Source organism: Spermophilus citellus, assembly GCF_964194105.1.
Source record: "Spermophilus citellus genome assembly, chromosome: 11".
Taxonomy (NCBI): Eukaryota; Metazoa; Chordata; class Mammalia; order Rodentia; family Sciuridae; genus Spermophilus; species Spermophilus citellus.
The window spans coordinates 117,798,306-117,819,704 of record NC_138192.1 but is presented as its reverse complement, the minus strand read 5'-3'; the positions used below and the strand labels follow the sequence as shown (position 1 = coordinate 117,819,704).

Here is a 21,399-nt window from a genome sequence, read left to right as displayed (position 1 = left end):
AATTACCCTTTTAAAAGTAAGTGATTTAGCTGGGTGCGGTGGCACACACCTGTAATCCTAGCAGCTCCAGAGGCTGAGGCAGGAGGATTGTGAGTTCAAAGCCAGCCTCAGCAAAAGCAAGATGCTAAGCAACTCAGTGAGACCATGTCTCTAAATCAAATACAAAATAGGACTGGGGATGTTGAGTGCCCCTAAGTTCAATCCCCGATACCCACCACCCCAAAAAGTGCTTTATAAAAATACATAATTTTGGGGCTGGGGATGTGGCTCAAGCGGTAGCGCGCTCGCCTCGCATGCATGCGGCCCGGGTTCGATCCTCAGCACCACACAAAGATGGTGTGTCCGCCGAGAACTAAAAAATAAATATTAAAAATTCTCTCTCTCTCTCTCTCTCTCTCTCTCTCTCTCTCTCTCTCTCTCTCCTCTCTCCTCTCTCCTCTCTCCTCTCTCTCTCTTTAAAGAAAAAAAAACATAATTTTTAAAAAATATTTTTTAGTGCTGGGGATGTGGCTCAAGCGGTAACATGCTCACCTGGCATGTGCGGGGCGTTGGGTTCAATTCTCAGCACCACATAAAAATAAAATAAAGATGTTGAATCCACCGAAAACTGAAAAATAAATATTTAAAAATATATATTTTTTGGTTATACATGGACACATATCTTTGTTTATTTATTTATTTTTAGTTGGTGCCGAGGATCAAACCCAGTGCCTCACATGTGCAAGGCAAGCACTCTGCCACTAAGCCACAACCCCAGCCCATAATTTTTAAAAGTACTTACAAATAGAAGTGTAGGAATGAATTGGTGAGAGGTCAGCAAGCTAAGATGTGAAGGTTAGAAAATGAGAATACCCTTGCATAAGAAAGAAGGGTGATTAGGAATGGTTAAGAAGAAAGGGTCTTGAGAGTTCCAAGAAGATGGCAAGAGGATGCAGCTGGTGAGTCTTAGAAGTGATGATGGAGACTAGCTAATAGGTTTTTAATTCAGTAATAATATGTAACAATTGGGCGATCAGCAAGAATACAGGTAACAATAAATGTTGGTGGTGAGGATGTTGGGGGAAAGTTTCACTCATACATTGCTGGTGGGTCTGCAAATTGGTGCAACTACTCTGGAAAGCAGTATGGAAATTCCTCAGAAAACTTGGAATGGAACCACCGTTTGACCCAGTTATCCCACTCTTGGGCATATACCCAAAGGACTTAAAATAGCATATTCAGGTGATGCAGCCACATAGATGTTCATAGCATCTCCATTCACAATAGGTAATGTATGGAACCAACCTAGGTACCCTTCAACAGATGAATGGAAAAAGAAAATGTGAGATAGATACACACACACACACACACACACACACACACAGAGAGAGAGAGAGAGAATGGAATATTAGCCATTAAGAAGAATGAAATTGGGCTGGGATTGTGGCTCATTGGTAGAGTGCTTGCCTAGCATGTTTGAGGCACTGGGTTTAATCCTCAGCACCACATAAAAACAAACAAAACAAAGCTATTGTGTCCAACTATGACTTAAAAAATATGTTTAAAAAAAGAAGAAGAAGAATGAAATTATGTTATTTGCTAGTAAATGTTTGGAACTGGAGACTATAATGCTAAGTGAAATAATCCTATCTGATATGCAGATGCTACCACACAATAAGGGGAGGGGAGGGAAGAATGGAAGTTCATTGGATTAGACAAAGGGGAATGGGGGGGTAGGAATAAGAAAGACTGTAGAATGAATTGTACATAACTTTCCTATGTTCATGTATGAATGTACAACCACTGTAACTCCACATCATATTCAATCACAAGAATGGGATCCTAATTAGAATACGTTATACTCCATGTGTGTATGTCAAAATATGTCATGTATATCCAAAGTTTAAAAAAATTAATAATATGTAACATTTAGTTACACCTTGAGTATCCCTTATTCAAAATTTTGGGACCAGAAGTGTTTCAGATTTTGGAATATTTGCATGTATGTAATAAGATCCTTGGGGGCAGGTCCCAAGTCTAAGTGTGATGTTCACTAACATTTCTTACACATTATATACATGAAGGTAATTTAAATAATATTTTTAGAATACCTACATTTTGATTGCATCCTGTCAAATGAGGGCAGATGTGGAATTTTCCACTGTGGCATTATTTCAGTGCTATGAAAATTTCACATTTTGGAGCATTTTTATTTAGAATTTTCAGATTAGAGCTCTTCAACCAGTAATTTGTTATTATTTGTTGTGCTATAGTTTCCCTTTTTTTTTTTTTTTTTTTTTTTTTTTTTTTTGCTATCAGGGATTGAATCCAGGGGTGCTCAACTACTGAACCACATCCTCCAGCCCTTTTTACTCATTTATTTTTTGACAGGGTCTCACTAAGTTGCTTAGGGCCTCGCTAAATTGGTGAGGCTGGCTTTGAACTTGTGCTCCTCTCGTCGCAGCCTCCCAAGGCACTGGGTTTATAGGCATGTGCCACCACAACTGGCTCCCTTTCTTATTCCACACAGTCAGTAAAAATCTGCTTGCAGACACATACACACATGTGTGTGTGAAAATAAAATGGAAAGAGTAATTTTGTGCAATTTGTGCATTACTTTCTCAGAGCATCTTACAAATTATGTTGGGCATGGTGGCTGATGCCTTTAATCCAAATAATTTGGAAATCTAAATCCCAGTGATTTGGGAAGCCAAGACAGGAGACCACATGTTCAAGGCCAACCTCAGCAATTTAGTGAGGTCCTGTCCCAAAAAGTTAAATGGGTTGGGGATGTAGCTCAGTTGGTAGAGTGCTTGCTACACATGCACAAGGCCCTGTGTTCAATCCCCAGCACCACAAAATTTTTAAAAATTAAAATGGGGATGTAGCTCAGTGGCAAAGCACCCCTGAGTCCAATCCCCACTACCAAAAGAAATTTTTTTAAATAATAATAAGTTAGTAAGTTTCTGTAATCATAAAATAGATTTTCTGATTTGGGAATGAAATTAACTTACACTGTATTAGCACTATATAAAGAAACATAAAGCAAAGCTAGTTACAAAAAAATAGTGTGGTTGCAGGACAGCTTTTAGTTCTTTCCAAAAATAGAATCAATCATAAACAAGGTTATTATTAACATTAAGTATTTATGCGGCTCTTTGCTGTACTTTGTTTTATTAGCTTCAATTTTCTGTGTGGGGTTTCTGGAACTCAGACCCTAGAGACTAGTTCTTTTACATTCCTGATCTGTTTCTTTCTAAATAATAAGTTGTTTCAAAGAAATTGCTTTTATAAATCATAGCAGTATTATTGTTTTGATTATAGTCAATATTTTTTATCCAAGAGACTTTGTTTTTTCATATTTGGGGTATTTAAAGCAAGAGGGAGGGAGGAATCTTAAGGCAAAGGATTGGTTGTTACCAGCTGTCACTAACAGGAAAGCAGCAGACAAGTTTGACCTCATAAGTTTCCCATTCTCAAACTGTTTGGTCTTTCAAATGGAAAAGAAAACATTGAGAATTTTTTTCATTTTTTTTTTTCCCCCTACTGGGACACCTGTATTAAAGGTTAATTCCAAATGTACATGAAATAGAAGATTCTCTAATGATTAGACTTGTTCTATTTTTATTCAGTCTGTCTCATCTTTGCAGATGATTTTGACTATCATCTTCCTGTTTTATATTGCCTTTTGTTCTGGTGAGGATTATTGAAATTTTAGTTAAAATACTTGATTTTTGACATTAATTTGGGTTTCTTCACAGTCATATCCTTGTGTTCTTTCACATTGTAAATTTGAAGATCATGAACTTAGCATGGTTTTTTAAAATATTTTTTAGTTGTAGGTGGACACAATACCTTTATTTTATTTACTTACTTTTATATGGTACTGAGGATTAAACCCAGTACCCTCACACTTGCCAGGCAAGCACTCTACCACTGAGCCACAACCCCAGCTTAGCATGGTTTTTTAAAGACACAATAACTTAACTCTACAATTTTTTGAATTTATGGCTTCTGTGAAGAAGAATTATAAACAATAGAAAGGACACAATTTTCCATAAATCAGACTTTTTTTTTTTTTTTTTTTTTTGTCTTGGACTGAAGTTGTTTTTTCCCATAAGATTTTTGAAATTCAATTTCTAAAGTTCTTGTGGGCTATGAAATGTATCTAATCCATCAGGCAGATATTACATTATGTATGAGAAATGGAAAAGGTTACAGCAATGATAACCAAAAAGAACTAAATGTTTCCAAAGAGCTAAAAGCCTTTTCAGACTCACAAACTAGATATGGCATGCAGATGTTTTGTACAATTTTTGGTGGGTCGAAAAAATTTTGTTTCCCTCTTAGCTTCCTCAGAGAAAATTATTCTGAAATTAGAGACTTATTATAAAAAGTCATCTTGAAATAATTAATGTACTATCAAATGTAAGGGCTATGTAACATTTCAGTTTAATAGATATTATTTTACCACGTGGCTATACAACACTTATTCCATTTAAAATTAGTGAAATAAGTAGGGATTTAACCCAACATCAATAGCAACGTTTTATTTATTGCTATTTTTTTTTCTAGGAGAATTATATGTATTTTACTCGAACCTCCTTAATCTACCATGTCCAGGTTTTGTTTTCATTTGTACCTAGCCCAGACTCTGACACATGGCAGGTATTTACTGAATGTTCTTTGAAGTATTTAATTGGGCCAAATGTGCTGGGAATAATAAGCACACAAGGCAAGCGCCTTACCACTGAGCTAATTCCCAGCTGCAAATGCGTTCTTAGTTTGTCCAATGTGGTTAGAATGATCTCTTTTAAGCTATAAATACTACCTGTATTATATATGAGTCAATAGAGTCATCATCTCCTGTTTTTTTTTAGGGTCCTCATTCTTCATTTGAAACGATACAGCTTCAATGTGGCTCTCTCACTTAACAACAAGATTGGGCAGCAAGTCATCATTCCAAGATACCTGACTTTGTCATCTCATTGCACGGAAAATACAAAACCACCTTTTACTCTTGGTTGGGGTGCATATATGGCAATGTAAGTCCTTCAGGGACAACGTCTTTACTTTCTCTTTTGAAACGTACTTTAGTATCTAATCAAAAGAATGACTGAACACATGACTCCTACATAAACAGACTAAGGAGGAGATTTTAATTTTGCTTTATTTTGGAATTTTAGCATTTAATTGCCTGATTGAAGTAATTGAAGAAAATGCCTAAACAAAATTATTCCAAGTTTATTAGTTATCTTTCATAATGGGTACTTTTTTAGGGAATGCTTCTATTCTAGATCACTTGAAGACCATTTGATACATAGGGGAATTTAAATCAAATTTGGCTGGTCATAAGCGTCCCTAGACACTAAAATACTAATTTCTCAGTTCTTTTCCTGGATATTCTGTTTCAGTAACTCTGAGATTAGGCTTGGGATTCAATATTTTTAAGAAATGCTTTATCTTACTCTTTGGGACATGCAAATTTGAGAAACCATGTACTCAGTGATAAACTGGAGCCCCCAAAATAGATGATGCCTTCATAAATGTAAATTATCACCAATGTAAAGAACGTCAGTGGTTCCTAGAAATTTCTCAATGAGAAAAGGTTTTACTTCATTAAAGCAATGCCAGGAAAACCTTAGGACTTCTCAGAATGTCACGTTCTTTTCTGAATATCTTCTTACTTTGATGCCTTATACTGTAGTTCTTTTCTAGTGTGGTAGAATCATAAAGGTCTAGAACTTAGAGATGAGGAGGATTTTTGAAATTTTATCCAAATACTTAATTTTGCAGAGGAGATCCAAGAAGATAAAGTGTTTTTTCTAAGGTCAGTTTGTAACTGAAAAGGCTGTTTCTTGACTAGGGAATAGACATTTCAGAAAGTGAATAAACTTTTGTTAATATGAATTGATGCAGTTATATAAAATATATTTCCCTTTGGATTCATAAGTTAATACAAGTTTACACTAAAGTCCTCAAGAGTCTACTAAGAAAAGCAGGTGCCTAGATTGTCTTAGTAATTTTGGTTTTTCTTCTCTTTTGGCTTTAATTTGGAGTGGATGTATTTACTTGGTGCAAACTGCCCTCTGCTGGTAGAGCTATTATTCTTTCTGGCAGTAGTAGTGTATCATGCCATAAATGTTGATGTTTATGATCAGTGGCCTAAAATCCAGGCTTTGGACAACTTCCTTGACTTATCTGTAGGCAAAATAATACTGTGGTTCTGAACATTAAGTGAGGTAATAAACCTTGAGTTCTTAGTACTGTACTTGACTCCTAATAATACTCAATTAATGAGAGCTATTGTTATTTTATTGCTTAAAAGTAAAGAAATGAAACAAGGTAATTTTCCCTGCCTCTTTTGTATGCATTGTGTTTGACTTCATTTCAGAGCTGTTTATTTAGATTATTAGATCAGAGAGATGGAGCCTAGAGATGGTATTCCATTTATTCTCTTGGCCTCTGTTGCTAATAATCTTTAAAAAAAGCATTACAATTGTGTGCTTTTCAAGAGTATGTATAAGAGATTGTAGTATAGAATAATTCATTTTATAAGTTAAATATATATCTTTAATAATGTAATTATGTACATTATATATTTTCTAATTTTCTGATAGTTCTAGACCATTGAAAGCCTCTCAAATGGTGAATTCCTGCATCACCAGCCCTTCTACAACTTCAAAGTGAGTTACATTTCTTGTGTACCCAAAATTTGTAATTTTAAGGATTTGGCTTATCCTAATATCTGAGATTGCCCCCCGGCCCCCCCCCCTTGTTTCTCTTTTTGCATGTTAATTGCTCTGTATTACCATACTTCCAAAATTTTTCTAAATCTGGTTTAGCATGTAGCTTAGGGTAAAGACGTTTTTTTAACTTTAAAATAAATTTAAATGATTCTCTTAATGTTTTAAAACTTACCATTTGTTAATATTTAATATTTTCATCTTAAAATTCTAAAAATTGTTGGTAAAGGATTTTAAGAATTGAAGAGATAAAATAAACTCTGTTGGTCTAAGGCCCCACTTCCTCAAAGATAGGCACGGGATTACAAATATCTTTTACCTGTTGCTAGCTAGCTTGGGTCTTCTCGTTCTTAACACTGAGTAGGAAGAATTTTGAAAGGAGACAGGAGAATAAACATGCACTAGAATGTAGCTATTCTGCAAATGGCTTTGTTTTTTGTTTAGGATTTGTTCTAGGATGGAAGCAAATGCTTTCTTTCTTTTTATTGAAATTATACTCCTCTAAGATTTTACTAGAACCACAGTTCCTGAGTAAACAATTCCAATTGACATAGTTGGCATTGACTTTAAAATTTGTTTTTCTGAAAATTTGATGTCCCAAAGTACTTTTAGAAGAGAGACACATTTGTTGTTTAAGGGCTTTGGGGGGTGTTATATAACAATAAAATGACATTTGGGAACTGCTCTTTTCTTTTCCTCCTGTTAATTATTTTTCAGTGCAATTAAAACCAGATGACTAACATGACTAGAAATCTGAAATGGTACCGATATGAATACTCTTACCCGTTTCTCAAGATACAAATGAGCAAACCACTTGGCTGCTTAGAAAGTGAGCAAGTGATGCATTTAAAGGATGAATATTTTTCATTGCTACAGGCAAGCTGCCTTCTGTAAATATAGTAATTTTTAATGGAATGCACTCCTTATGTACTAAAAGTGATGTACCAAATCACTATAGTTGCAAGAAACAGATGGTTTCGTTGGACATCATTGTACCTTGGCATGTCATCTGTTCTCCAGGGTCTATTTGGTATGAAAATTTGAAAGATTCAACAAAGAATGCTTAAGCCCTAGAAGACCTGTCATGCCGATCAAACTTAAAAGAGGCTGAGTTACGAATCAGAATACCATTGGTTCCTCTATGATGTCCTTTATCACGTTTGGCTCTGGGTAAAATAGTAATCAGGTGTCATCCTCCTTCAGCAAAATATTTTATTTGGATGAACAAATTAAAAGTTCAGGTTTCCTTAGTGAGCATTAAATCAGAAATGAGAAATTAAGAAGCTAATTGGCTGTTTGTACCTTAGGCTAATTGGCTATTTCTATGTTCTATGAAAAACACTTTTGAACACATGGTGTGAGGATGCTCAAGTGTTCAGGCTAGAGTGCAATGATATCCTGGCTGCTCTCAGCGACAGACTACCTCTGGGTTTATCACTGACCACTTGCCTCTTTTCTTTGATCTACATTGCTATGCAATTCTTCTGGTTTCCATTGTGGCCTCTTATTTCTTGGTGCCATCATTCTGTAAGTTTATTTACAGTTTTCACATTTAGATTAATTGCATTTTCAAATGTTCATTTTACATTTCTTTAGTATAGCATATGAATTTATCTTAACCTCCATTAAAGAAAGTTTTTTTGACTTTTATCACTTTTTCCTTTAGTTTATTTTCAGCTTACCTAGAAGATAATACAGTAACACCTTACTTATCTGGTATCATTGAAGAATGATTGGTATTCCACATAAATCAATTTTCATATAACTGAAGCTTTAAGCATTTACCTTTAAAATTTTTAGCTTTTTTTGAATAAAATATTTTCTAAAATGTTACACTTTACTTATATTCTTAAATACACTGAAGATAATTTTTAATATATCTTAATGACTTAGAATCAGCATTATGAGTGTCAGTTATTACGCTGTGTTTTCATGTTATACTGCTATCAGAGGCTTTTAATTATTATAAGACCCTTTACCTTTACACTAAATAGTTTTATAGTTTTGGGGTTTTTTTGTGGTTATTCTCTCTCATTTCTTGATGAACTTGGTTACAATATTTTATAAACCACTTCATGGAAAAGAAAGGGTCCCTGTATATGTGTGGGCTTTCAAACTACCTTCCTCAGAGCAATTTTTTTTTTTTTTTAGTTTGGAATTTCTCTATTCTGGAAGGTAAAGACTGCCAGAAATCTGATTTACAGATAATTGGATAAGTGGAATGTTACTGTTATTTCAAAAGTGCATAGGTCAGAATTTAAAAGATAAAACATTAGTCCTCATGCACTTTGTTGTCAAAAACATTTCTTCATTGTTATGCCTGCATGAATTCAGTAGACTACTTAACTATAAAAATAAAACTTCATTAGGAGTTGATCAAAACAGAAACAAGGCACAAAGTGATTGTCTTAGTGATTATTTATAATAGTACAAGAATTATCCAGTTTTCAAAGCATGGCTCTTTAGGATTGGGTCAAAGGTAATGCTTAAATTTATACCTCTTTTGGTATCTTTTTTTTCTCCTTTAAATAATTTTCCATAATGGAAACCCTTTTTTTTTTTAAATTTATACATCAAAAAGAATTTTAAAAAACAGATGTTTATCAGACTTTTTTTTTTTTTAATTACAGGAAATTCACCTTCAAGTCCAAGAACTCCTTGGCTTTATGCCTTGATTCAGACAGCGAGGATGAACTAAAACGCTGTGTGGCCCTCAGCCAGAGACTTTGTGAAATGTCAGGCAGTGAACCACAGCAGGAAGACCTGGAAAAAGTAAGTAATTTTTCATCAGAACATCTCACAAAGATTTGTATAGCTCTCAATGTGAAAACAAATGCCTTCTATAAGTAGCATTAGCAAACTTAAGAAATACACAAAATAGATCTCAAACTTACTGTCTCTGTCCAGACTAATTTCTGTGGGGAGGGGGTGGAGTACCAGTAATTGAACTCAGGGACCCTTGACCACATCCCCAGCCCTATTTTGAGACAGGGTCTCACTGAGTTGCTTAGTGCCTCAGCCTCCCAAGCTGCTGGGATTAGAGGTGGGTACCACCATGCCTGGCCAGACTAGTTTTAAAGTGTATACATTCTCTAGCTCAAAAACCAATCTGATTTTAAGAAAGTGAAATTGTTTCGAGGCACAGTGCACATCTGTAATCTGAGTGACTTGAGAGGCTGAAGCACGAGGACCACAGTTTAAGGGCAGCCTCAGCCACTTAGCAAGATCCTGTCTCATTAAAGAAAAAATAAAAATAAAAATGTAGCTCGCTCAGTGGTAGAGCACCCGTGTTCAATCCCCAGTACTGAACCCCCCCCCAAAAAAAAAGCACTACATATACACACATACATGAACTAAAATGTTACAAACTACTTCCTCCTATTGACCTTCATGTCTACTTTTACATATTGGTTCTCAAATAGTTACTTCCTTTATTTTGGTAACAATTGTGTGTTAGGGAGCTATAGTAAACATTGTACTTCAACAGAGCAACTGAGTGATCAAATTGATTAAAATATGAGTGTGAAGACCTGGCTACATCATTTTCCACCTTAACACTTAATAAAACTTCCTTTTTGGTAAAATAATAAAATTATAGTAGTTATGTGTTCTGAGTTGTTTTCCATCTTACTTTAAAACTAGAGGTAGGGGGCTGGGGATGTGGCTCAAGCGGTAGCGCGCCCGTCTGGCATGCAGCGCGGCCTGGATTCGATCCTCAGCACCACATACAAAAAAAAACAAAGATGTTGTGTCCGCCGATAACTAAAAAATAAAAATATTAAAAATTCTCTCTCTCTCTCTCCCCTCACTCTCTCTTTAAAAAAAAAAAAACTAGAGGTAGGAGCCAAGTGTTGTGGCACACGCTTATAATTCCAGCTACTCGGGAACCTGAAGCAAGAGGATTGGAAGTTCAGGGCCAGCTTCTGCAACTTAGTGAGGCCCCTAAGGACTTAGTGAGACCCTGTCTCAAAGCATTAAAAAAAAACAAGGGCTAGGAATGTGTTTCAGTAGTTAAGCGACCCTAGGTTCAATCCCCAGTACAAGATAGATAGATAGATAGATAGATAAAATAACTAGAGGTAGGGCTGGGGATGTGGCTCAATGGAAGAGTGCTTATCTATCATATGCAAGGATGTAGATTTAATCCCCATCACTTGGGGGCAGGGGAAAGAGGGCTAAAGATGATTTGTGGTTGCTTACTTTGAATAAGAAATAAAAGTCAGAAATTCTCCTAAATACAAAGAAGAAAATTATTCATTAGATAACTTCTTAATATTTACATAATCTTATTTAATTTATATTTTTCTCAAATCAGTCAACATTTAAAATGAAATAATAGGTGTAATGAAAAGAATATTTCAATATAATCCATGTATAGATTGGCAAAATACCTAAAAAAAAATTACAACATAGTAATTGTTATTGGGCAATTTATTTTGATTGATTTTTATCATTTTTTTACTGATTATTGGTTTTTAAATAACTCAGAGCATCCAAGAACTTTTTAAGAAATAAAGTTTCCTCTTTAAACTCTAAGAATGCTTTATTTGTAGACATTCTGCTTTCCTCTGAAAGTAACTGTCTCTTTCAGGATTCAAAATTATGCAGAATAGAGCCTGATAAGTCTGAATTAGAAAACTCAGGATTTGACAGAATGAGTGAAGAAGAGCTCCTAGCAGCTGTCTTAGAGATCAGTAAGAGAGAAGCTTCACCTACGCTCAGTCATGAAGATGATGATAAACCAACCAGCAGCCCAGACACTGGCTTTGCAGAAGATGATGTTCAAGAAATGCCTGAAAATCTGGACACTATAGAAACAGAGAAGCCCAAAACAGTCACAGATCCAGGTAGAGTTTTTGTTGTTGTTTTGTTTTCTTGTGATGCTGTGGATTGAACCCAGGGCCTCATGCATACTAGGCAAGCTCTATATCACTGACGTACATCCCCAGCCCAGCCAGTTAGGTTTAATGAAGATAAGTATTTTAAAGCATAAGTGTGTTTCAAAGCCTTATTGTGAGAAATGGCTTCTAAATAATCCAAGCCTAGGATCTTGGAAATTAAAGGAATAGTTGAATATCACAAGATTTTTATTTTCTACATTTGCATAGTCAAGGCCATTTAATTTTAAATCATTTTATAATCAAAGAAGATAAGAATTTATGTATCCTTGGTTTAATTGGAAACAAGAAACTGATGGAAGTGTCCTTATACATTCCTATTCTCTTGTTAAACTTTATAATGACTACCTACAGATATCATTGGTTTATATTAGTGCTTGATTATCTATGTACTCCAGTGGAGGTAAACATAAGGTTATCAAAATCACTAATAAGTGGTTCACACTATAGCAACTTTGGGAACGACAGTCTTGTTTAATAAATACACTTTAAGTCTTTGGTCTCTATAGATACTCTATTCTTGAATTGCCACATTCCTCAGCGAAATATAGGTCATTATTGTATTATCTGTTTCTTTAACTTCAATTCTCCTTTCATTTTCTGCTGGTCCCACCAATTACATAGCCAGCCCTACCCAGGGTGGCTTGATGGGCAGAAGGTCTACTTTGCAGTTCACTTCTCCTTTCACCTTCTTATTGTAACTGAAACCTGAAAAGATTTCTTTTTGCTTTTTTTTTTTCACATTTGGAAAATAATATTGAACCAAAGACAAAAGTAGAGAGATGAGTATGATGAGCCTTCCTCCACTCCTTGTGTCCATCATCCAGTTTCAGTAATTATCCAAAAAAAGCCAATTTTGTTTCATCTATACCTAAGTCACTTCTCTGTCCTATCCCTTGGATTATTTGAAATGAATCACAGATATTAATATCACTTCATGTAAGAATTTCCATATCTCTGAAGGTAGGAACTCTTGTTTTTATTGTTGTTTTGGTTTAGTTTTGGGGTTTTTTTGTTTGTTTCTTTGTTTTTGTTTCTTTAACATAGCCTCAAGGTTTTGTCCTAGTTACCCATTGCTGTCCTTTCATCCTACAGAAATCCAAATTCCTTTGAAGTATATGACATCAGATTTCCTTTTTAGGAAATTTTTTTACGGAGGAAAAATTTTTACAGAGATTTTCCGTAGTTCTAGTTCTTTACCTTCCACTTATTCCCATTGACATCTTAGGCACTTCAGCATCTTCATGAATGATTATTTCAACAAACTGTTTTCTCAATTCCTGATCTTAAATCCAAAGATCTTTTATCTCAGTTTCTAACTCACAGAAGTCATAGCCTGGACCGAGTGTTTCTCACAGTATAACCCTAACCCTAACCCTAACCCTAACCCTAGACCATCATCAGTATCACCTGGGGACTTGGCTGGAACCATCTTTTGGCCCCTCCCCAGACCTAGAAACTGTGTGGGTGGGCTTGGCAGACTGTTTGGTTAAGCCCTCCAAGTGATTCTCTTGGGCAGCAAAATTTGAGAATCACTCTTCTAGACTGGGCTTGGCAGACTGTTTGGTTAAGCCCTCCAAGTGATTATCTTGGGCAGCAAAATTTGAGAATCACTCTTCTAGACTTTGTCATCATTGTTAACTACAGTCCCCTGTGATCTTTATTTCAAATATCTTTTTCTAACCCTTCTTTCTTACCTAGTATCATATTCTGCTTACCTAGTATCATATTCTTGCTTTAACAACAAGACCTCCAGTCCATTACTCTTCCTTCTTTGCTATCACTATCTTCCTCTTATTCAGCCTATGTGCCGTATTTAAGTACTCTTATCTCTTTCTCTTCTCTTCCCATTTCACAACTCATCTTGCTGCCTCTTTCCCATGCCTTCTCAAGCAGCTAAAGATTTCAGGCCCTATGATCTCTTCCTGAAATCTCTGGTTCTCATTTTATACATAGTAGGCTTGTGAATTAAGTGTATATTTTTTAAAGAAAATAGATGCAAATACATAAAATTCTGCTTTCATTTTGATGTATGGGAGAATATCCCTGTTCTTGATTAAAGCCAGTTCCTTTGCTCATTGCAGGAATCTTATACCCTTGTGCTTTCCCAGTTCTCCTGCTGTAAAGTCTTCCCCTTTTTAAAAATTTTTTATGTGGTGCTGAATCGAACCCAGTGCCCCATGAATGCGAGGCGAACACTCTCCTTCTGAGCCACAATCCCAGTCCTCTTTTTTTTTTTAATATTTATTTTTTAGTTGTAGTTGGACACAATGCCTTTATTTTATTTATTTATCTATTTGCTTGTTTATTTATATATTTATTTATTTTGTGGTGCTGAGAATGAACCCAGAACCTCGCACGGGTGAGGCAAGTGCTCTACCACTGAGCCGTAACCCCAGCTCCATGTTGTCCTTTTCTTTTACATTATCCTCATTGTGCCTAGTATCAGCCATTTTTAGAAAGGCCACTTGGTAGCCCTTGTGATACATTGAGCTCCATATAGACAACTATGGAGCAAGTGAGAGCCAAATACATGCTGGCTGATGACTCACTGAGGAAAAATAACTAAACATAGGCAAAGGAGTCCTCATAAGGAATACAAGAAGAGAAACACCCAAACACCTCTAACAAGTACTCAGAGGTAAGAGCATGCCTGCTTAAAAAAATAAATAAATAAATAGAAAAAATAAATTTGAAGATATGGCAAAGGCAGGCAAGGCCTCATATTAAAAAAAAAAGAGAGAGAGAGAGAGAGAAAAAGAAAATCTTTGTCTCTCCTAAACCCCAGTGCACTTACAGACCTCCTTTGGCCTCTTTTCTTATTTTGTTCTGAGTATCACCCAAAATTCAAAGGAGAATTCTGTCCCACCTTTCCCCCCTTTTTTTGTGGTGCTGGGGATTAAACCCAGGGCTCTGTGCATGCAAGGTAAGCACTCTACCAACTAAGCTGTATCCCCAGCCCTCCATTTTTAACATTGAAAAGCAATTGGGAGAGATATGGAACAACACTGCTACAAATGACCAGCAGCATTATGAACAGAAGGCTAGTCATCTGAATAAAAATACAAAAAGGATATTGCTGCACACCAAGGTAGAGGAAAACCTAATAATGACAAAATGGGAATTGCCATACCTGAAAAAAAAGCAAGAAAAAGAAGGAAGATGAAGATGATGACAATTAAGTTTATAAAAGCATTTAACCTCCTGTATACAGTTCACTCTTTTTAAAGAAAAAAAAATTGAAATGTAAATCTGAAATTTGCCCATTACAGCAAAATTTCTTGAGTTTTTTTATTCTGTTTTCTTAACACCACCCTCTCCAAGTAGACTTTTGTCCCCATGACTCTGTCCTTAACATTAAAATATTATGTTTTTTTTCCTCTGAGTTTCTATGATACCTCACTACTTAAGTATTTTCTTTCTAATAAACTAGCCACTTTCCATTTTATTTATTTTTTATATTTTTAGTTTTTAAGTTTGTTTGCCTCATCAGAGCTCTAACTATTGAGGTATTCCCAGGACACATGCTCAGGTTCAACTTAAGCCTTGCCTTAAGTAATTCATATAGCCCCACAGCCTCACATACTGACAAAAGGTCAAATTCTTACCTTTAACATAGATCTCTGTCTTAAGCTTTAAGTTTTTATATTGAAGTACCTATTTCAAATCTCCATTGGACTATCTAATACTGATTCTACTTTTCCTGCCCAATTATGTCTTTCCCATGTCAGCAAATGGTACACCATTTGTCCAGATTTTTCAGGCCAAAAAACATGTTTCCTTTTTTTACTTCATACCTTGTATTCAGTCCATCAATAAATCTAGTCAACTGGTCCTCCATCATAGGTTCTGAATTCAACCATCTATAACATTTTTATGGCAAAAACTTTAGACTTATATCTCTGACCTGGACCAGTAACTGATTCCTAAATAATGTCTCTTCTACTCTTATCTCCCTATGGATTGTTTAATAAACAAAACTGCCATGGGCTGGGGATGTGGCTCAAGCGGTAGCGCGCTCACCTGGCATGCGCGGGGCACTGGGCTCAATCCTCAGCACCCATAAAAATAAAATAAAGATGTTGTGTCCACCAAAAACTAAAAAATAAATATTAAAAAAAAAAACGCCAAAAAAATCTTTCTAAAGTATAACTCACATCATGTCAGTCTCATACTTAAAACTCATTGTGACTTCTCAGTACACTTAGTATAGAAATCCAAGCTGCTGCTTATGGCCTATCTTCACTCAACCCATTTTCAGTCTGCTGCTTTTGCCATGCTGGCCTTCTCTGTATCCCTCAAATTGTCATCTCAGAGCCCTGGCAGTTAGACTCCTTGAAGGCAAGGACCATCTTGCTTTTTTATATCCCCAGCTTGTAACAATGCCTAGCTACATAGTGGATTCTCAATGAATATTTGTGATGCAATAGATTGGCCATGTGGTGAGTCACCTGAAGAGGGACAGAAGACTAGCTGAGTAAGGTTTCATAATCTCCAGACATGAGCAGAAGAATATTGAGTGCAAAGTCTTAAGAGAAATGCTGGGCAAGTTAGTGGACCTAAAAAAAAGTTCAGAATGATCTTCTCCCTATAGTGCTAAAGGGGAGAAGCAGAAAGTGAGACTAGAAAGCCAAGCAGTTAAGGAGTTTGGAGTTTCATTTCAAAAGCATTAGGGAGTTAGTGTATATTTTAAGCAAACACGTGTTTGATAAAGATTGATGTTTAAAAAAAATATATTTTTCTGGCCATACATAGGATAGCACATAAATTAGGAATAACCAGAGTAATCCTGTGAGACCTGTTAGGAAGTTACTTGCAAAAATCCAAATAGTTAATGATGCTCTAAGCCAAGATTTGTGTTTAGGAAGAAAAATTGATGGATCCAAGAAATAGGAAATAATAATTTATCTGAGGTGAGTAGTAAATGAGGGAGAAGTAAAAAATGACCCTCCGGTTTCTGTCTTTACAGGAAAAAAAAAAAAAACCTGTGGACAGTTTAATTCAGGATTGTCTGAGGTACATTGGTATACTGCTGAAAATTATTGGTTAATTAAAAAACAAGTTTGATCTGATTCACTGAAATATACAACATAAGAAAAGGAACAGATTTTAATTGCAATAAAGAAGAGGCAAATGGTATATTCAGTTTAAGACTGTTGAGTTTTTACAGATGGATCCCTTTTTATACATTGTATAAGTTTCTTTCTTTCTTTCTTTTCGTTTAAACCTTCCTGGAATTGAGTCTTTTATTTCTTTTTTTTGTCTTTTTTTTCACAAATATCTTTTATTCATTTATTTATATTGGTGCTAAGAATTGAACCCAGTGCCTCACATATGCTAGGCAAGCACTCTAACACTGAGCCACAACCCCAGCCCTATGTTGTATAATTTTTTTTCTTTTTTTAATAAAGAATACTCACTGAAGCATGCTTTTAAATTTTTTTAATTTTTATTAGTTGTTGATGGACCTTTATTTTATTAATTTATATGCGGTGCTGAGAATTGTACCCAGTACCTCACACATGCTAGGTAAGTGCTCTACCACTGAGCCACAACCCCAACCCCTGTATAAGCTTCTTAAAGATGGATTATTACTAAGTAGCCATATTTATCCCTGTAGTAGTTTTTGTACCTGTCTGATAATCTTGTGCTACAGACAAATATATATTGAATTTTGCATCTCAAAGGAAACTTTATAATTCAGGATTGTCTGAGGTACATTGGTATATTGCTGGAAATTATTTGGTTAATTAAAAAACAAGTTTGGATATAAAAGTAATTATGCTCCTTTTATACTCTATTATAGTAATCTCAACCCTCAGATCTTTCTTCCACTGAAATATAATTTGTATGCCTCAATTTAAAATTTCCAGAAGAGATCTGAATTGTTGAGTTAAATACCCATTCCCAGTCTAGTAAGCAAAGGCCATAGGGACAGACCAGACCATCTAGGCTTTGGAGCTTCAGGCCATTGGAAAGCCTCTTCCTCCAATAATAGAAGGAAGGAAGAAATGGTTTCCAGTATAATTATTTTTTAACTATACTTATTTTTAAGACAGAATTGGAGGGGCTGGGGATGTGGCTCAAGCAGTAACACGCTCGCCTGACATGCGCGGGGCGCTGGGTTCGATCCTCAGCACCTCATAAAATAAAATAAAGATCTTGTGTCCATCGAAAACTGAAAAATAAATATTAAAAAATTCTCTCTCTCTCTCTCTCTCTCTCTCTAAAAAAAAGAAAGAAAGAAACAGTTGGAGCATGCCTGTAATCCCAGTAGCTTGGGAGACTAAGGCAGGAGGATTGTGAGTTCAAAGCCAACCTCAGCAAAAGTGAGGTGCTAAGCAACTCAGTGAGACCCTGTCTCTAAATAAAATACAAAATAAAGCTGGGGGTATGGCTCAGTGGTTGAGTGCCCCTGAGTTCAATCCCTGGTACCCAAAAAGAAAAAAAAACAAATAATTGGAGCGGGTGTGGTGGTACATACCTGTTATCCCATCAACTCTAGAAGCTGAGGCAGGAAGAACACAAGTTTTGAGGTCAGCCTCAGCAACTTAATGAGGCCCTCAGCAATTTAGCAAGACCCTGTCACAAAATAAAAAGAGCTGGGGATGTGGCTCAGTGTATAAAGATAATTCTTATTGACCAAGTAAGAATTGCATTAATTCTGAGGATGAGAAACTTTTATTTTGTTAAGTGCCCCTGGGTTCAATCCCTAGTGCCAAAAAGGATAAAAGGAACATTTGGGGCATAAATTCTGAATTTCTTTTCCTCAAGTGAATATTCAGCATTCATTTTAATGATAAATGTTCACTTACTCAGCTATTTAGTACAATTAAAAATAACTAGTTGTGATTTCTAAAATCAAGGTGCTGTAAGCTTCAGAGTTATCTGTGCAGTAGAAAAGTATTAAAATGCAGTATTGGGGTAGGTGAAGAGCATATACTAACTAATAAATAGTCACATAGAATGACTGTGCAGCTGGGCACCGTGACACCTTGTAATCCCAGTGACTGGGGAGGCTGAGGCTGAAGGTTCAAAAGTTTAAGGCCAGCCTTGGCAATTTAGTGAGACCCTCAAAAAATAAAAGAAGGGCTAGGGCTGAAGGTTGTGATACAGTGTCCTGGGTTCAATCCCCAGGACCATAAATAAATAGGGTTGGCATGTAGCTCAGTAGTAAAGCCTCCTGGGGTTTAATCTCAAGTGCCACTAAATAAATTAATAAAATGTATAAATATAATTCTTATTGACCAAGTAAGAATTGCATTAATTCTGAGGATGAGAAACTTTTATTTTGTAAATGTTTGAGAGACACACACACACATATCTTAAGACTCTTCTTCTTTCCCACTCTTATCTCTATTAAAAATTGTAAAGAAAAAAAAAACTTGTTTAATTTTCTTCTTCTTGGTGCTGAGAATTAAATCCCAGGGCTTTATATGTACACTTGTTCTACCAATGAGCAACTCTCCCATCCGCTGCTTGATTATTAACGTGAAAACACATTCAGTTGACCAACAGTGTAATAAATGGGAACATCTCAATAATAGTTTAATCGGTTTAGCCTAATGCTCCTCCCTACCCCCCAGTACTAGGGATCAAGCCCAGGGTCTTGTACATTAGTAGGCAAATGTGCTATCACTGAGCCACACCCCCAGCCCTTAGCCTAATTCTTATTTCACTTGCTCTAAACAATATTTTTAGTACTTGGTCATATGACACTGTTACCTATGAATATGGATATTTGTTTTTCACTAGCCATAGTGTGCTTCTGATGATCATTTAAGTTTCATAACCATTGCTATAAATCAGTGGTTCTTAGGCACTTTTGCCTCTAGGGAACATTTGACAGATGTCTTTCATTTTTGGTTGTCAAAGCTGGAGAGGGTGACTACTACTGGCATCTAGTAGTCAGATAGAAGGGATGCTGCTAAAATTCTGCAGTGCACAAGATAGACTCTTCCCTTCCCCCAAAACACCCATCCACCCAAATTGTCAGTAGTCCTGAGGTTAAGAATCCCTGATGTATGAGCTAGGTGTGGTAGTACACACCTGTAATCCCAGCAGCTAGGGAGGCTGAGGCAGTTGGATTGTGAGTTCAAAGACAGCCTCAGCAATTTAGCCAAGAATTGAGTAAATCAGTAAGATCCTGTTTCTAAATAAGATATTAAAAAAAGGGCTGGGAATGTGACTCAGTGGTTAAGCACCCCCGGGTTCAATCCCCAGTTCAAAAAAAAAAAAAAAAAAAAGAAAGAAAATGAAAAAAAAAACCCTGGTGTAGTGAGATGGAATTGTGTGTCCAAACAAGTTGTAAATGACTGGTAGGGTATATTACTCTCTGAACAGTAGATGTCACTCTAGTGTAGAAATTTCTATTTTCTTTCTCTTTTTTTTTTTTAATATTTTTTAAGTTGTTGATGGACCTTTATTTTATTCATTTATTTATATTGGTGCTAAGAATTGAACCCAGTGCCTCACACGTGCTGGGCAAGCTCTCTACCACTGAGCCACAACCTCAGCCCTAGAAATTTCTATTTTCTAAAGAGAATTTTCCAGAGTAATATTATGTTTTGCTTCTTCAGATCCTGCCGGTTTTCCTGAGATCACAAAAGACTGTGATGAGAATAAAGAAAACAAAACTCCAGAAGGATCTCAGGGAGAGGTTGATTGGCTTCAGCAGTACGATATGGAGCGTGAAAGGGAAGAACAAGAGCTTCAGCAAGCATTAGCTCAGAGTCTTCAAGAGCAAGTAAGAAATTTTCTGTTGCTACTTTCTCTACACCTATATTTCCCAAGAAATGGAATAATAATAATAAAAATAACTAACATGCGTCAATTAATTACTGTCTCAGGCATTATTCCAGGTAATTTATGTACATTGTTATTGGTCCATCAGAAAAAAACAATCTGTCTTACAGAATCTGTATTGTTCTTACTGAAGCACAGCATGGAATTAACATTAAACTTAAATAAAACAAACTTAAATTTAAAATGCTCCCCCCAACGCCCCCCCCCAAAAAAAAAAAACCCAGAAAAATCCAAATCTAATTTGGGGCTTGCTTTGGGTTTGAAACATATGTGTTAGTAGACTTTCCTATTTTGAAAATCCATTTGCAACAGAATGTACTATCAGTTATGTTCCATGCTATAGTTCATTTTCATGCTTAAAGCAAAATGGGATGTTAGAGATTATTCCCACTCCAACCTTATTTTTCAAGCTGGGGAAATAGCAGGTATACTACCATGATTTTATCATTAATATTTTAAGACAGTTCATTTGTTCTGGTTATTTTCTCACGATATGAATCTTTTCCAATGATTTTTCCCCCCTTTTTCTCTCCCCAGGACCTTACACTTGCTTGCTAGGCAAGCACTCTACGACTGAGCTACATTCCCAACCATTTCTGTCTTGTTTTTTGAGAAAGGGTCTCCCTAAATTGCCTCAAACTTGCAATTCTCCCACCTCAGCCTCCCGAGTAGCCAAGATTACAAGCATGTGTCACCACACCCAGCATTCTATGAATTATTTGAACATAAAATTCTCAGAAATAGTATCTGAAATATAACTTTCAGGCTTTGGTAATAGAACATATCTGTTCTTTGCTTTATGTAGTAATCTGTTTTTCCATTTTTGTTGTTTATTTTTGTTTTTGTGGTGCTAGGGATCTAAGCCAGGGCCCTTATATGCTAGGCAAATACTTTGCCACTAAACTACATCTCCAGCCCCTTAGAAACATTATTTTCTAATGTAAAACATCAAAAATGTGGAAAGAAGAAGG

General features: G+C 35.9%; 1 protein-coding gene across 5 annotated transcripts in view; it reads left to right on the top strand.

The window, feature by feature from the left end:
• USP37 (ubiquitin specific peptidase 37) overlaps positions 1-21,399 on the top strand; it is an 81,479-nt gene that overhangs the window by 46,926 nt on the left and 13,154 nt on the right. For 4 of the 5 annotated variants that reach the window (XM_081260706.1, XM_081260704.1, XM_081260702.1 and 1 more), the window contains 5 exons: positions 4,860-5,024; positions 6,600-6,665; positions 9,356-9,497; positions 11,317-11,572; positions 20,203-20,369. In XM_081260706.1, coding sequence (XP_081116832.1) covers positions 4,860-5,024; positions 6,600-6,665; positions 9,356-9,497; positions 11,317-11,572; positions 20,203-20,369 — 796 coding nt within the window. The remainder of the gene's footprint in view (positions 1-4,859; positions 5,025-6,599; positions 6,666-9,355; positions 9,498-11,316; positions 11,573-20,202; positions 20,370-21,399) is intronic. The other variant, XM_081260705.1, reaches the window with a different exon arrangement.